General features: G+C 64.6%; 2 protein-coding genes and 1 long non-coding RNA gene across 4 annotated transcripts; 2 read left to right on the top strand and 1 right to left on the bottom strand.

The window, feature by feature from the left end:
• The first annotated feature begins 542 nt into the window (after positions 1-542).
• On the top strand, positions 543-11085 carry DMPK (DM1 protein kinase). Its single transcript, XM_047835854.1, is given in 17 exon segments — positions 543-869; positions 3119-3210; positions 3521-3604; positions 3694-3789; positions 4343-4491; positions 4856-4949; positions 5240-5446; positions 5531-5779; positions 6516-6601; positions 8151-8262; positions 8916-9091; positions 9187-9284; positions 9449-9495; positions 9788-9805; positions 9807-9842; positions 9845-9877; positions 10216-11085. Coding segments are annotated over 17 exon segments (1890 nt in total). The 5' UTR covers positions 543-709; the 3' UTR covers positions 10369-11085.
• Positions 7633-12146, bottom strand: LOC125153021 (uncharacterized). Of its 2 annotated transcripts, none has more exons than XR_007147382.1 (2): positions 12007-12146; positions 7633-11708 (listed from the first exon to the last, which is right to left on the bottom strand). It is a non-coding gene; the product is annotated as an uncharacterized LOC125153021 (long non-coding RNA). The 2 variants fall into 2 exon arrangements; XR_007147381.1 differs by having other exon boundaries at positions 7633-11742; positions 12007-12142.
• On the top strand, positions 11955-16030 carry SIX5 (SIX homeobox 5). The gene is made up of 3 exons (XM_047835853.1): positions 11955-12795; positions 13756-14570; positions 14714-16030. The coding sequence occupies exons 1-3, from the start codon at positions 11999-12001 to the stop codon at positions 15331-15333; spliced, it is 2232 nt and encodes a 743-aa protein (XP_047691809.1). The 5' UTR covers positions 11955-11998; the 3' UTR covers positions 15334-16030.
• The last annotated feature ends 1 nt before the right edge of the window (position 16031 follows it).

Genomic DNA, 16031 nt, shown 5'->3' with positions numbered 1-16031 from the left:
CCCCCAGGCTTTGGCCAGCGGGTCACCCCTGGTCCTGGCTCCTGAGGGCCTCCCTTCCCAATTCTCTCACCACCCCTTCCCCACCTCCTGCCAAAAAAAAAAAAAAAAAAAAAAAAGTCAGTGTAAAGCAGAGGTCCTGAGGGCTAAATTTAAACCATCCCAAAGTCTGACTCCGTGGCTGAGTCACCCGCGAAGCTGGCCTCCTACCCCCCCCCCCTTCCCAGGCCTCACCCCTTTCTCACCCCACCCCGATTCCTGGGCTTGAGAAGGGGGCGTTACCCGATCATTCTGAACCTCAATTGGCCCCCTCGGAATGGAATGGGAGGGCTCATCTTTGGCATCTGCCACACCTGTAGCTTCCTCTGTGCTCCGCCTTTTTTTTGGGGGGGGTGCGTGGTGGGAGAGTTGAAATTCTTCACCCCCCATCTCACTCCGAAGTGTTCTGAGGGGCCCCGGGAGGAGGGAGTTGGGGGGCCTGGCTCATGAGGGGTTAAGGCTGGGAGGCGGGAGGGGGCCGAACCGAGGGGTGGGGAGAAGGGGAGGAGGCCTCAGCAGCAGAGAGAAGTGGCCAGAGAGGCCCAGGGGACAGCCAGGGACAGGCAGACATGCAGCCAGAGCCCCGAGGCCTGGACAGGGGCTGCCAGGCCCCGTGACGGGAGGACCCCGAGCCCCCGGCCCGGGGAGGGGGCCATGGTGCTGCCTGCCCGACATGTCAGCCGAGGTGCGGCTGAGGCGGCTCGAGCAGCTGGTGCTGGACCCCGGCTTCCTGGGGCTGGAGCCCCTGCTCGACCTTCTCCTGGGCGTCCACCAGGAGCTGGGCGCCTCCGACCTGGCCCAGGACAAGTATGTGGCCGACTTCTTGCAGTGGGGTGAGTGCCCGCCTGCATGGACGCCCCCGGATTGGGGGGCGGTGAGGGCAGGGCAGAGGCAGGAGATGGGGCTGGGCACGGGGGGCTGGTGGTTGGGGGCAGGATGGACGTGGGAGAGCCTCCCATTCAGGAGCCCGGAACTCGGTGCCAGGTCCCAGGGTGACATGCCCCTTCCCCCGTGCCACCCTGGCAGGGCAGGCTGGGGTCAGCAGAGGCCAGGACAGCCAGGACTCACAACCAGGACTTGGGAGGCTGGGCTGGGCACAGCTTCCCGTGGTCCCTCTGTACCCCCTCCACAAAGTCTAGGCCTAAGGACATGCCAGGAGTCCCGTATTTTAGGGTGCCCCTACTGAAACGGGCCCCATGGCCTTCCACCCTGGTTTCCCAGAGCGCAGGGGCAGGCAGAAAGGACAGCACGGGGCAGCTGCCAGGGGCGCGGCCAACGGGCAGGTGTTTGGCTCCAGCCTCTCCAGCTGCCCCGACAGGTGCCCAGGCACTGGGAGGGTGCGGTGACTCAGGCGGGCCCCGGGGGAGAGCCAGCTCTGAGACAGGCGCCACTCAGCGCCCTTCACCCCTTGGATGGAGGAGGAACAACTTAAGGTTCTTCTGGGTGTACCCCCCCAGCCCTGTTTCACTGTGGTCTGCATGGGGAGCCCTGACTCCCTTCTAACTACCCCCCTCCCATCACTCATTCTCCTAGCTCATGACCTCCGACCTCCCGGCTCTCCCACAAAGTCCCTTCTTGCCAGGTCTTTCCCTGGAGACAGGTCTGGAGGGAAGATGTGCCCGCCTCAGCTTCTGGCCTTGTCTGCCCGGCCCTTCCTCCACCCCAGGGCCCAGGCTCCTTGGGTTTTCTGTCTCTCTGACACCCTGCCACTCGGTCCCCACACTGGGTTGCCCCTCCAGCGGCCTGCTCTTGGTCCGTGGGCTCCGTGTGTCTCTCTCTGCCTTCTCCCTCTTGCTCCTTTCTTGTGACCATCTCCTTCTGACCCAGGCCCCACTCCTGTCCCTCCCATTTCAGAGATAGGAAGGTGGAGACCAAAGGCCAGGCAGCTCAGCCCCTGTAGGAACTTTCTCTCCGCCTCCCCCAACACTTAGTACCTCTGTCAGCCCTGATTTCGCAGAGCGTGAAGTGGGGCTAGCAGGGTAAACTGAGCCCTGAGCTGGGGGCAGGGGTCTGGCTCTCCCGTAAGGAGCGCTCCTTTTGTGGCCCGAGCAGCATCCTGCGGCCCCTCCCCTGCCGGGCTGCCCGGGCGGGGGAGGGGGCCTGGGTTCCTGCTGCCTTAAAAGGGCTCAACGTCTTGGCTCTCTCCTCCCTCCCCCGTTCTGGGCCCTGGCTGGTTCTTCCCTGCCTGCGGCCCACTCTCCCCGAACCTCATGGGGGGCACCTCTCTCCCTTCCATAACGCACTCCGTCTCCCCTTATTCCCACTTGCACACGTCCCTCTCTCTGTCCTGCCTCTCAAGTCCCCAGCGTCTGCTACTTCCCGCCCTCCCTCTCCATGTCCCAGTCTCCCCCTCCCAACCTGCCCCCTTTAACTCCTAGCTGTGGGGCCTTGGGACGACCGCTTCACCCGCCTGGGCCCTGACTCCCCACCTGTAAGTGAGGGGTACTGAAGAAGCCCTCTTTGTGGAGTTGAGGGCAAAGAGAATACACTAGAGCCTGGGATTTGGGGGTCCACGCTGGCTTTGTGTTTCTTGCTCCTTCTCCCAGCCCCAGCCCCAAATCCAGTGTCTCCCAAAGTGTGGTCCAAAGCCACCTGCATCATAAACCTGGAGGTACTGGATTAAACCGAATGTTCCAGAGACAGGTGACCAGAGACAGACTGAGAATGCTGGGGTGGGCCTGTTGGGCACTCCCTCCACCAGCCCGAGTGGGGGTGGGGCCTGAAGCTCAGGGGGCCCTCAGGCCTGGGTCTCATATCTTCCCCGTCGGTCCTGCAGAGCCCGCGCTCTCCACCTGCAGCCACTAGGGCCCTCCGGCCCAATGGCCTTCCCAAAAAGGGGTTCCCAGGCATCCCACCTTTTTCTGTAGGAGGGCAGTTTGGGGTGTCCCCAACCCTCACAGTGTTTTGGTGGGGAAGCCCTTGGGAGACTGACAGTCCTAGGAGAGAGAGAGAAGAGAGAACAAGGGACAGAGGAGACCGAGGATGGAGAGAGGGGGAGACTGAGGGGCAGAGGGTGGGACTTCCTCCTGTCTGGGGTGTCAGTCCCAGTTAGCCTCGGTTCTCACCTCCCCTCGCCCCCCAGTGGAGCCCATCGCCGAGAGGCTTAAGGAGGCCCGACTGCAGAGGGATGACTTCGAGATTCTGAAGGTGATCGGACGCGGGGCGTTCAGCGAGGTGAGCCGTGAGCTGTCACTGCAGCTCGGCGGAGCGGGAGACGCGACTGCTCACGCAGTGGGCGGGACACAGGGGTTCGGGGCGGGTCCTTAGAAATTGATGAATGACTGAGTTTAGAAAAACTACACCAGAGGGGCGGGGGGCGGGACTTTGGGTCGATGGGCGTGGCGTTGGCGGTGGGGCGGGGCCACGACTGGGTTGTATCGGGGGTGGAGTCCGATCGGAGCGAGCCCGGGTGTTTCCGCCCCCCTCCCCCCCCCCCCCCCCCCCCGCGCCACCTCAGCCCCAGTCACCCCGTTTCGGCCTTCAGGTGGCGGTGGTGAAGATGAAGCAGACGGGCCAGGTGTACGCCATGAAGATCATGAATAAATGGGACATGCTGAAGAGAGGCGAGGTGAGGGCCGGGGCTGGACGTGCGGGACGCGAGGATTACCCACCCCAACTCCCGCCCGGCCCGCTTCAGCGCCCGCGGGTGCCCCGCAGGTGTCGTGCTTCCGCGAGGAGAGGGATGTGTTGGTGAACGGGGACCGGCGCTGGATCACGGAGCTGCACTTCGCTTTCCAGGACGAGAACTACCTGGTGAGCCCCGGGCCGGGGCGACTAGAGAGCTGGACCCCGACCCCGAGGCTGGCAGTTAACGAGACGGGGTCAGGCAGAGGAAGTGCTAGGCTTGGGGAGCTGCCTCTGGGTGTGGTAGGAACTGGTCTTCCTTGCCCGGGAGGGGAGATGTCACTTACGGCTCTTTTCCCGGGCGGATTCTAGTGGACTCTGCGAAAGATGCCGCCGTCGGGGGTGGGGGTGGGGCGGGGATCTCTCACCGGGACTGGGATAGCTCTCTAGTCGATGTGGGGGCCACTGGGCAGGGGGTATCTGGGCACTGGGCGGGGGGGCGGTTCTCTGAGTCTTTTTCCCTCCTTCTGTCCGGTGACATCCTGGGGGAAATTAGGGGTTTTTTTTTTGGGGGGGGGGGAGTGTCTCTGATTTGGCCTCGGAGATCTCTTGGGCTCTCTTGGGGCTGGGGCTGCGGGGTCTCTCCCCAGGGATGGGGCATCTGTGGGAGTCTTTGTCCCGGGCTATCGGCGATCGGTGCCGAGGGGTGCTACTGACCCCCCCATGACACGCCCCCTGCTAGTACCTGGTCATGGAGTACTACGTGGGCGGGGACCTGCTAACGCTGCTGAGCAAGTTTGGGGAGCGGATCCCAGCCGAAATGGCGCGCTTCTACCTGGCCGAGATTGTCATGGCCATAGACTCAGTGCACCGGCTGGGCTATGTACACAGGTGGGCGCAGCAGGGGCTGAGGGGCGGGCGGCTGAGGGCGGGGCCCAGAGAGGGAAAGCAAAGTTGCACCTGGGCACGGTACCGCAAAGGTGGGGACCCAGAGGGGGCGGGCCCTGCAGAGGGACCTCCTTGGTTGGGGCCACTGGGGACAGGGCCAGAGGAGTGGGGTTCAGAATTGCAGAGTCCCCTAAGGCGCGGAAGCCGAGGAAATGGGTTCTGAGGGGGTAGGGAGTGGAGAGGCCCGGAGCTGGAGAGCATGGTCCCTAAGAGGGTGGGACCCGAGGCCGCGCTGCCTGGAGGGGTGGAACCTGCCGAGATGGATGGAGGGAGGCTCACATCCACCCCCACCCTTCCGTTTGCCCAGGGACATCAAACCCGACAACATCCTGCTGGACCGCTGTGGCCACATCCGCTTGGCCGACTTCGGGTCCTGCCTCAAGTTGAGGGCGGACGGAACGGTGCGTGGGGCGCCGCTTCGGGCACTGCGGCCACCAATGAGGAGTGGCGGCAGGTGGGGGGACAGAAGCGCAGAGTGTGGGGGCGGGGCTGAGGCGCCCAGGTAGAGGTGGGGGCCCGACCAGATTTAGAGGGGTTACAGGGAGGGGACCCACGCCTAAGTGTGTGAGCCGCTCCCGGTTAGAACAGAAAAGGGGAGGGACTAAAGCACTCGGGGCGTGGTTAGGAGGAGGGGCGGAGCCAGAGCTGGGAGGGGCGGGGCCGAGCCCAGCTCTGGACCTTTTTGGCTCAGGTGCGGTCGCTGGTGGCGGTGGGCACCCCGGACTACTTGTCCCCTGAGATCCTGCAGGCTGTGGGCGGCGGGCCCGGGCTGGGCAGCTATGGGCCCGAGTGTGACTGGTGGGCACTGGGAGTGTTCGCCTATGAAATGTTCTACGGGCAGACGCCCTTCTACGCCGACTCCACGGCTGAGACCTACGGCAAGATCGTGCACTACAAGGTGAGCACGGCCAGAGGAACCCCTGATCTCCCTTGGCACGTAACGCCAGGCCAGCATCCCCTGCCCTCCCTCTCCCTCGTGCAGGAGCACCTGTCTCTACCGCTTGCCGACGCAGGGGTCCCTGAGGAGGCCCGAGACCTCATCCAGCGGCTGCTGTGTCCTCCTGAGACGCGGCTGGGCCGGGACGGAGCAGGTGATTTCCAGAACCATCCTTTTTTCTTTGGCCTTGACTGGGACGGTCTCCGAGACAGCGTGCCCCCATTTACACCGGATTTCGAGGGTGCCACTGACACGTGCAACTTCGATGTGGTGGAAGACGGGCTCACTGCCATGGTGAGCGGGGGCGGGGTAGGTACCTGCGACCCCTGCTGGGCAGAGGGTATTCCCCCCACCCACGCCCCACCCCCATCCCTCATCCAGAGAGCTGGGGTTAGAATAGTACCCATCTCCTGGGGTCTTGAAATCATTCCTCCCCCAGAGCGCCTGCTCTGTGCCCACCCAGCGCCGGGAACCCAGCGGTGATCTGGATTCGCAGTCCAGTGGGGAACATAGACTTGTCCCCAGACAGTGATGCCCCAGAGGGAGAGTTCAGGGGTGAGACAAGGGAGGGGGGGGGTGTGCGGAGGGGGGCGCGGGCTCCCCACCCACCCTGGAAAGTTTTGGAGGGCTTCCTGGAGGAGGAAGCCTCGGCTCTCTGAGCCGAGACCTGGAAGGGTAAGAAGTGAGGCAGGAAAACACCGTAGAGGAATCTCTCGTAGGCCATCTCTCTCTCAACTGTTGTACAAGCCACCCCAGTGCTGGGCACTGCTGGGGACCCACAGGGACCAGGCCAGCCCCAGGTCCCCGCCCTCGTCCACGTGTAGTCGGGAGAAGTATAGAATGACACCGTGGAGAGCGCCCTGAGGGAAGCAGCCGGATACAATGAAAGAAGATGAGGGAGGGGCCACTTTAGACGAGGCCCCAAGCTGGGGTGGGGTGGGGAGCTGGCATTTAAGCCAAGACTGGGAAGGGGTGAGGCGCCAGCCCTGAGGAGCACAGGTCACTCCACATCTGGATTTCTCTGGTACAGGAGACGCTGTCCGACATGCGGGAAGGCATGCCCCTGGGGGTCCACCTGCCATTTGTGGGCTACTCCTACTCCTGCATGGCCCTCAGGTAAGCGCTGTTCGGGGGCTCCCACTAGGGTTGCAAGATCAGGCTCAGAAGCGTAGCGTCTTGGGACCAAGGACTGTTAGGAGTCCGGAGTTGTAGGACCTTACGATGTCAGACCGTAAGTACTGTGAAGTTTTAGATTCCCTTGCAAAACCCTGGAGCCACAGACTTGGGCTTCCAGAATCTTCCAGGCGTCCACTTTTAGGTTGCTAGTCCAGTCACGGGACCTCAGAATCTTAGAAAATAAGAAACATAGAAGTTTAAAATCAGTCTTAAAGGAATACAAACTTTTTTGAATCGCTCATATAACCATAAAGCTACTTCTTTATTTGTTTTTTTTTTTAAATTTTTTTTTAACGTTTATTTATTTTTGAGACAGAGAGAGACACAGCATGAACGGGGGAGGGGCAGAGAGAGAGGGAGACACAGAATCGGAAGCAGGCTCCAGGCTCTGAGCCATCAGCCCAGAGCCCAACACAGGGCTTGAACTCGCAGACCGCGAGGTCGTGACCTGAGCTGAAGTCGGATGCCCAACCGACTGAGCCACCCAGGCGCCCCTTGTTTGTTTACTTAAAGGAGGCTCCACACCCAATGTGGGGCTTGAACTCATGACCCCTGAGATCAAGCATCAGATGCTCTACTGACTGAGCCAGCCAGGCGCCCCTAACCATAAAGCCTTTTAAAAACATTAATTATACAAACAATACATCGTTTGTCACTGGTAAATTAGAAAATTCTGGCAAGGGAAAGGAGCTCCCTGGCTCACACATGCGCACACACAAACTGGACAACTGTGAGAACATGCTGTGATCCAATCTAGTCTTTTGCCGAACAATGTATCAAAATGTCCCTTCTTGTCCTGAACGAAGGCCAAACATGAGCCACTGTGCGGTACTCTCCTTTCTGGGGGGGGGACAGGACTCCGTTAACCCGTCTTCTCTGTTATAACCCAGATTGGATGGACAGCTGCAGCGTGGTCTCCGGGGGGGTGCCCAGGATCCTGGGGTCCTTGAGACCTGTTTCCAGAGAGGGAGTGCTGGGTGCGAGGGGCCATCCACTTTTATTGTAATTTCATATTCCTGGGGAGGAGGGGTCTCCCTCCAGCAGCTGGGGATGGCAGGGGGCGGGGTGCAGAGAACTAGAATCAGTCGTGGGATCCCACACCCAGTCTTAACACTGTATCTTTGGAGGTGGCCAGAGCTGGGTGGGGTCCCCCTCATTGTCCTGAAGTCCTAAGGAGAGGGGTCTGCAAAGGTCACGTGGACGGGGAGATGAGTGACCCCGCATATGGGTGTCTCGACCCCAGGTTCCCACAGAAGGTGCAGAGAGGCCAGCTCCCAGGGGCCTGAGGCCATGTGAAGGGCGGGCCTTTACTAACAAGAAGGGGACCCGTCCCATCAACCTGCCCTGCCCCCTCCTCACTCCAGGGGCCCTTCAGGGCCTGGCTGTCCCACGCCCACAGAAGAGGGAGTCCTGGCTCTAAACCCAGGGGGGTGGACAACCTCTTGAGGGGGCCTGGTTCTCCCTCCCCTCGCCCTCTTCCTCTCCCCAGGGACGAGGAGGTCCCAGGCCCCACGGCCATGGAACTGGAGGCCGAGCCATTGCCTGAGCCACCTGTGCGGGCGCCCAGCCCAGAGCCCACGGTGCCGCCACCAGAGGAAACAGTGAGTCTCTGGAGGAGAAGGTCGGTCAGGGAGAATCCGAGAAAGGCAGGGGCTTCCGGGGTCTTGTGTGCTGCCGGCCTGAAGCCCTCTGGGAGTTGGCTTGATAGAAAGAGAGAATGCAAAGTAGAGACAAAGTTACTTCAGTCAGAAATCATCCCTCTGAAGAAATAAAGGCCTTTGTGTGTGGGAGGAGGGGGCCGGCCCTTGGTCAGCAGACAGAACCTCAAGGCAAAGGTTTATTCTTGAACCGGAAAGGAGGGTAGTTAGGCTGAATTGTTCCGGGAAGAGGGGGCTGGAGAATGAGGGGAGGGGAGACAGAGACAAACCAAACAGGGCCTTTTGGTGAGGCAGGCCTTCTCCTGAGGACGCCCAGGGACTGGAGAAGAGGGGAGGGCCATGGTCAAGTTGGGTAAGAGTTGTAGGAATAGCCCTTTGGTTCCTGTGTGGAAGGTGGGTGGGAAGGGCCCAGACTGGAGGCCGGAGACCAAGGCAGGGGCTGGGGTTAGTTAGGGAAGGAGGAGACGTGGGTCACTGCAGGAGCTGTGGGGATTCCGGAAAGATCTAGAGGACAAGGGAAGATCCCAGCCTAGAACCGGTGCCCAAGTCTTGGGCGCTGCAGGAGCGGGCAGCCCTAAGCCAGGTCCCGCACGCAGGCCGAAGCGGCAGCTCCGGAGGCCGTTCCCGCGGCGGCGGCGGCGGCGGCGGTGGCGGCGGAGGCCCAGGTGACGCTGCGGGAGCTCCAGGAGGCCCTGGAGGAGGAGGTGCTTACACGGCAGAGCCTGAGCCGGGAGCTGGAGGCCATCCGCACAGCCAACCAGAGCTTTGCCAGGTCGGGGTCGGGGCGCCGGGGCTGGTCGCTACCGTCGGCAGCCCGTCTCGCCCAGGTCCGGTCCGGAAGGGCTCACGGTCTTTCCCTCCCCGCAGTCAGCTCCGTGAGGCCGAGGCCCGGAACCGAGACCTGGAGGCGCGCGTCCGGCAGCTGCAGGAGCGGATGGAGCTGCTGCAGGCCGGGGGAGATGCAGGCGAGTCCCCCATCCGTCCCCTTTCCCGAGGGCGACGGGGGGAGGTGGGCCCGCGGCGTGTGTGGACCACCTGGGGGAGGGCGAGGGGCCCAGGCTGGGGCACGCCGCGCCACCGCCCTCCTCCGTCCCTCCACGCGCCCTACGCCTCTCTCTTCTCCTTCCAGCTGTCACGGGGGTCCCCAGTCCCCGGGCCACGGATGCACCTTCCCATGTAAGACCCCTCTTTTTCCCCTGTATCAAGCCTGCTGGCCCCTCTGCAACCCCGGCCCCGTCTCCCCGTCCGGATTTAGGGATCACCCTATGTCTTTGGGGTTCCAGACGGCAGACACCCTCCACTCAGCCCCACGTCTACCAGACAGCCCTCGGTCCGGGCCTCTAACCAGATCCCATCTAGGATCTCCCTAGATTCCCTCCCCGACTCCGTTCAGTGTCTCTCGCCTCCTGCCGAGGGCGGCCGGGCCGGGCTGGGCTCCGATCGGGTCACCTGTCCCTTCTCTCTCCAGCTAGATGGCCCCCCGGCCGTGGCTCTGGGCCAATGCCCGCTGGTGGGGCCAGGCCCCATGCACCGCCGCCACCTGCTGCTCCCTGCCAGGGTACGTCCGGCTGCTCACGCCCGCCCGCCGCCGCGCCCCCTCCTCGCACCAAGCACCCCAAGCCTCCTCTGCTTAGCTGCGCCTCTGTCGAGCGGGGCCGCCGCGGGGAGGGAGGATGGGCGGGCAGCCAATCAGCTCAGGCCGCTAGGAAGCAGCCAGTGGCGAGTTCGGACGAGACTTGAAGCTTGCCCGCGGACCAACCGCAACTGCCCGCGGGGGCGGGGCGGGGCGGGACGAGAGAGGATTGTGAACCCACCTATAGGCGTAGGCGTGGCGAGTCCCAGGAGCCAATCGGGGGGCCGTGCCGCCAAGACCTGATCACGCCCTCTTGTCCGCAGGTCCCTCAGCCTGACCTATCGGAGGCGCGTTCCCTGCTCCTGTTCGCCGTTGCTCTGGCTGCTGCCGCCGCCTTGGGCTGCACTGGGTTGGTGGCCTGCGCCCACCATCTCGCCCCGGTCTGGCGCCACCCGGGAGCCGCCTTCGCCCCCTGAACCCTAGGACCCCAAGCTGGAGGGTTGGGTGACCTGGGCACGGCGCAGAAGCCATTCCTACCGCCTCCCCGTTCACACCGCCTCCCAGCGTGGGTCTCCGCCCGAGCTCCAGCCCTGTGATCCGGGCCCGCCCCCTGGCGGCCGGGGAGGGAGGAGCAGGGGGCTCCAGGGAGGCTTGTAACCGGGAATGCTGCAGTTGCTGCTGGGGAGAATCGCAGACCAACCACCTACTAACTCCGGCCTGGCTGAGGCCCCGCCGTGGATGGGCAAACTGCGATCTAGAGGAGACAGCAGGGCCAGGGCTCGGCCATCAGTTTTTCACCCTCCACGCGCCCCCCGCCTATCGGCTCGCAGACCACAAATCCCTGTGCATGAGGCCCTACTATCCCGGGAATGTTCTCTTCCCGCGGCGAACGTCTAGTGCGAGCCCCGCCCGCCTTCTCGAGAACCTTTTGCTTTCGCCAGCCCCGCTTTTTCGGGGACTCGCGCGCCCTCCTCACGTACTTAGCTCTCGGGGCCACAGCAGGCTCCGCCCGCCTCGGCAGTTTGGGTATTTATTGACCTGTCCTCCGACCCGCCAAGTTCCAGGACCCCAGCACCCTAATCCACGTTTTGGATGCACTGAGACCCCGACATTCCTCAGTATTTATTGTCTCTCTCCACACCTAGGACCCCACCCCCGATCCTCGCGAATAAAAGGCCCTCCCGTCTGCCCAACGCTCTGGACTCCGCGGTGTCCGCTCTCTTTGCGTTGCGGGAACGAGGCTGCTCAGTGGGCCAATTGGAAGGCGAGTGGAGGCGCCCAATGGCCTGGCAAGAAGCTACAGGGCCGCCAAACAGACGAATCCGGGCTGGGGGTGGGGGTGGGGACGCTGAAAGGCGTGGCTTCGGCATCCGGCCAATAGGAGGTGGCTAGCGAGCCGCCCGGAGGCACCGCCCCTTGCCCAGCTGTGGCCCAGCTGTGCCACCCGCAGGCCGGCAAGAAGGGGGTTGGGCCGGCTGGGCGCGCGCGCGCGCGCGCGCGCGGCCATCCTCCTACTACTGCGCTTGCGCGGGCCACGCGACTCGGTCCCAGCGACTAGCTCAAGAAAAGTTGCTGCAAACTTTCTAACCCGTTTCCCCCGCCCCTTCTCCCTGCCGGACCCGCCCCCCTGCGGAGCCGGGAATTCCGAGGGGCGGAGCGCGGGCCGAGATGGGGCATGGGGGGGCCTTCAGAGGACTCTGGAGACGGAGGCGTGCAGAAGCTTAGTCTCGGGGCGGAGGTGGCTTCGCGCCCTTAGCCTTCCCGGACGGCCCGTTACCTTCTCCGTTGTCCCGATGGGGAAACTGAGGCCCTCAGCCTGAGGCACACGCGGGGGGAGGAAAAAGCGCGGCCTGAGGCGGAGGGAAAACAAAAGGAGAATCACGGACAGACGGGGAGGGGGGCGGGCACACACACAGACACTGGGACCGAGACCCTAGTGGAGAGCTGGGCCTGGCACTGCTGGGGGAGACGCGGGGTCGGCGGGGGGTGGAAGATCGGGAAGCGCGAAGGGGAGGGCGGAGGGGGGGGGGGACAGGCGGGGGAGGGGGCTGGGGAAAGCCCGAGGGAGGAGGAGAAGGAGGGAGGAACTTCCCAAAGTTGCAAAACATGGCTACCTTGCCTGCGGAGCCGAGCGCGGGGCCGGCGGCTGGGGGGGAGGCGGTGGCGGCGGCGGCGACCGAAGAAGAGGAGGAGGAAGCGCGCCAGCTCCTGCAGACTTTGCAGGCGGCCGAGGGTGAGGCGGCGGCCGCAGCCGGGGCCGGGGCGGGCGAAGCGGCGGCGGGAGCGGAGGGCCCGGGATCCCCGGGCGTCCCCGGGTCGCCCCCCGAGGCCGCTGCCGAGCCGCCCACGGGCCTCCGCTTCTCGCCCGAGCAGGTGGCGTGCGTTTGCGAGGCGCTGCTACAGGCGGGCCACGCCGGCCGCTTGAGCCGCTTCCTGGGCGCACTGCCCCCGGCCGAGCGCCTACGTGGCAGCGATCCGGTGCTGCGCGCTCGGGCCCTGGTGGCCTTCCAGCGAGGCGAGTACGCCGAGCTCTACCGGCTGCTCGAGAGCCGCCCCTTCCCCGCCGCCCACCACGCCTTTCTGCAGGACCTCTACCTGCGCGCGCGCTACCACGAGGCCGAGCGAGCCCGCGGCCGCGCGCTGGGCGCAGTGGACAAGTACCGTCTGCGCAAGAAGTTCCCGCTGCCCAAGACCATATGGGACGGCGAGGAGACCGTCTACTGCTTCAAGGAGCGCTCCCGCGCCGCGCTTAAGGCCTGCTATCGCGGCAACCGCTACCCTACGCCGGACGAGAAGCGCCGCCTGGCCACGCTCACCGGCCTCTCGCTCACGCAGGTCAGCAACTGGTTCAAGAACCGGCGACAGCGCGATCGGACCGGGGGCGGCGGCGCGCCCTGCAAGAGGTGAGGGGATCCGGGCGGCGCAAGTCCCGCTTTCCCGGGGACGTGCTACCTACCAACCCCCTCTCCCCCATACCCGCGCCGAGCTCCTGGGGACACCTCCTGCACACACCTTCAGGCGCTCCCCGCCCCCCAGCGCAGGGAATACGTGTGGACGGAACTGGCACACGCCCGGGGCCCTCTCCCCGACCTCACTTCTGTCGCGTAGGCTGTGAGACCTCTTCCCTCTGCTCCATTCGGAGCTCCATCCGGAATCCCATCCATGTTCTTGGCCAGGGGGAGGCAGTGAAGAAAACGGGGGGACTGCGGAAAGGGGGGCGGGCCTTTGTCCATCCATCCCGCGTGGGGGCATCTTTCACGCCCGCGGGCTGCCGGGCCTTTCCCTGACCGAGGCTCTTCCTCACCCCCCACCCCCACCCCCCTGTGTGCCCAAACAGCGTGGTCCGTCGTCTGTCTTTGTTGTGAAACGTGAACCTTCCCCAGCTCCGGTTTCCCTGTAACCCAAGCCCTTCCCCTCCCACCCCTCGCGCCGGCCTCTCTCCCTTCTCTGACGCCCCGGGGGTGGGGGGAAGGCACCGGGAACTGAGCGGGCGGCTGCCTCTCCACCCTCCGAAGACGCTGGGCTGCTTGCAGCCTGACCCAGGGGACTTCGGGCAGCCCAGTGCTCAGCCTCTGGGGCCCCGAGGCCAAGGGGCTGGGAGAGGAGGGCCTCCTCCCTCCGATGTGGCCAGCTTCGGTTCTTATGAAGAGGTATCAGTGCTGGACTTGGAAGCGCTCTGTCTCAGGGGGCCTTGGGTGGTCTGACTGAGGAGGTTTTATAACCTCCTGAAATTGGCCACAGAAGTTTGGGCCGGGGAAAGGTGGGGAGGCAGTGGTGGGCCTGTGCTCCTGCAGGGCAGCTTGCTGGCCGATGCGGAAGCTCAGGCATCGAGGACCACAACTCACGATCCTTTCTCTGGCCAGCGAGTCTGACGGGAACCCCACGACTGAGGACGAGTCCAGCCGCAGTCCTGAGGACCTGGACAGGGGCGTGGCTCCAGTGGCATCCGAGGCCCCTGCCCAGGGCTCCATATTTCTGGCGGGGGCCGCCCCTCCAGCACCGTGCCCTGCCTCCTCTTCCATCCTGGTGAATGGGAGCTTCCTGGCTGCAGGCAGCTCCCCAGCTGTGCTCCTCAATGGGAGCCCCGTCATCATCAACAGCCTGGCCCTGGGAGAGGCCTCCAGCCTGGGCCCCCTGCTGCTCACGGGGGGCAGTGGCGCTCCTCCACCACCACCGCCCCCGCAGCCCAGTCCCCAGGGGGCCAGTGAGGGCAAGACCTCCCTGGTCCTGGACCCTCAGACCGGGGAGGTTCGACTAGAGGAGGCTCAGCCCGAGGCCCCGGAGACCAAGGAGGCCCAGGGGGCTGCTTCGGTGCCGGCCGGAGAAGAGGCTCCGGGGCCTCTGCCCCAAGTGGTGCCCGGCCCCCCGCCGGCCGCCACCTTTCCTCTGCCCCCGGGACCGGTGCCTTCTGTAGCTGCTCCCCAAGTGGTGCCGCTTTCCCCACCCCCTGGGTACCCCGCAGGCCTGGGCCCCACCTCCCCGCTGTTGAACTTGCCCCAGGTGGTACCCACCTCACAGGTGGTGACGCTGCCCCAGGCTGTGGGGCCACTGCAACTGTTAGCCGCGGGGCCGGGCAGTCCTGTGAAGGTGGCGGCTGCCGCGGGCCCTACCAACGTGCACCTGATAAACTCCGGCGTGGGCGTGACCGCCCTGCAGCTGCCCTCGGCTGCGGCCCCAGGTACCTCCTGCCTGGCTGGGGCCTGGGTGACGGCTGGGCTGGCCGAGAGTGCTGTCGGTGGGCTTCTGGGAGGTGGGGCAGCCTGTCCCTGGCGGTGTGTCCCAGAACCCTCCCGACGCCTGGCCCACCTCTCGTCCCCACAGGAAACTTTCTCCTGGCCAACCCCGTGTCTGGCAGCCCCATCGTGACAGGCGTGGCCGTGCAACAGGGCAAGATCATCCTCACCGCCACCTTCCCCACAAGCATGCTGGTCTCCCAGGTCCTGCCACCTGCCCCCAGCCTGGCCCTGCCCCTGAAGCCAGACGCAGCCATCTCCGTGCCCGAGGGAGCCCTCCCAGTGGCGCCCAGCCCTGCCCTCCCAGAGGTCCACGCCCTCGGCCCGCTCTCTGCACATCAGCCGCCACAGCCGCCACCCGCCCCTGCCGCCACCAGTGCCGCCAGCCTGCCCTTCCCTGCGGACTCCTCCGGCCTCCTGCCGGGCTTCCCGGCGCCCCCGCCGGAAGGGCTCATGCTGTCGCCTGCAGCTATGCCCATCTGGCCGGCAGGCCTGGAACTGAGCGCAGGCACAGAAGGGCTGCTAGAAGCAGAGAAGGGGCTGGGGACACAGGCCCCCCACACCGTGCTGAGGCTGCCGGACCCTGACCCTGAAGGACTGCTCCTGGGGTCCACGGCGGGGGGCGAAGTCGATGAGGGGCTGGAAGCCGAGACCAAGGTTCTGACCCAGCTACAGTCGGTGCCTGTGGAAGACCCCCTGGAACTGTGACCCGGCCGGGCCTCATCGCCTCTCCTGACAATGGTGCTCAAGGTCCAGGACAGCTCCAGACGAGGGGATCGCTCGGACATGACCGCTGAGAGCTGAAGATCCCACACACTACGTATCCCTGGGCCCCTTAACCTCTCCAAGCCCTGGAGGTGCCAGGGGGCTCCCCACTGTCTGCTCCTGCCCAGGGACACCGTCCTCTGGATTGGAGGCCTCCTCTGTTACAGCCCTCTCCTTGCTCTGTGTCCCCAGTATATGGGGAGATTTGGGGGTCCTGACTCCGGGGCTGTGCCCCCCTCAACCCAGTACTAGCTGTGAGCTGAAAGTCCTGCCACGTGGCTGGATTTCCAGCCCCCTTGAGCCCTCTCCCTATCACTCCCTAAAACACTATTAATAGCTCCACTGACATCCAGCGTTCCCAGAACCACTTGGAGGGTGGAGGACAGGCAGTCTGCGCCCCAGACCACCAGCCCCTCCCAGCTGGGCCCTTCCTGCTGAAAAGGGAGGCAGGTGCGGGGAGGCCTGGGTGAGGCTCCTCCAGGACTAGAGGCCGCCTGATCACGTCCAGCCCCAGACCAAAGATCCCCTCACCCCTGGGGCAACCCTGACCCCTGTGTCTAGTTTGTATCATAAATCTTTATTTTTCTAGGACATGTTATGCCTCCGTTTCAATCAAAATAAAGTTGACAGACAACTAGAAC

This window comes from Prionailurus viverrinus, chromosome E2 (genome assembly GCF_022837055.1).
Source record: "Prionailurus viverrinus isolate Anna chromosome E2, UM_Priviv_1.0, whole genome shotgun sequence".
NCBI lineage: Eukaryota > Metazoa > Chordata > Mammalia > Carnivora > Felidae > Prionailurus > Prionailurus viverrinus.
Note: the sequence above shows the minus strand (reverse complement) of the source record. Positions and strands in the feature narration are given on the sequence as shown.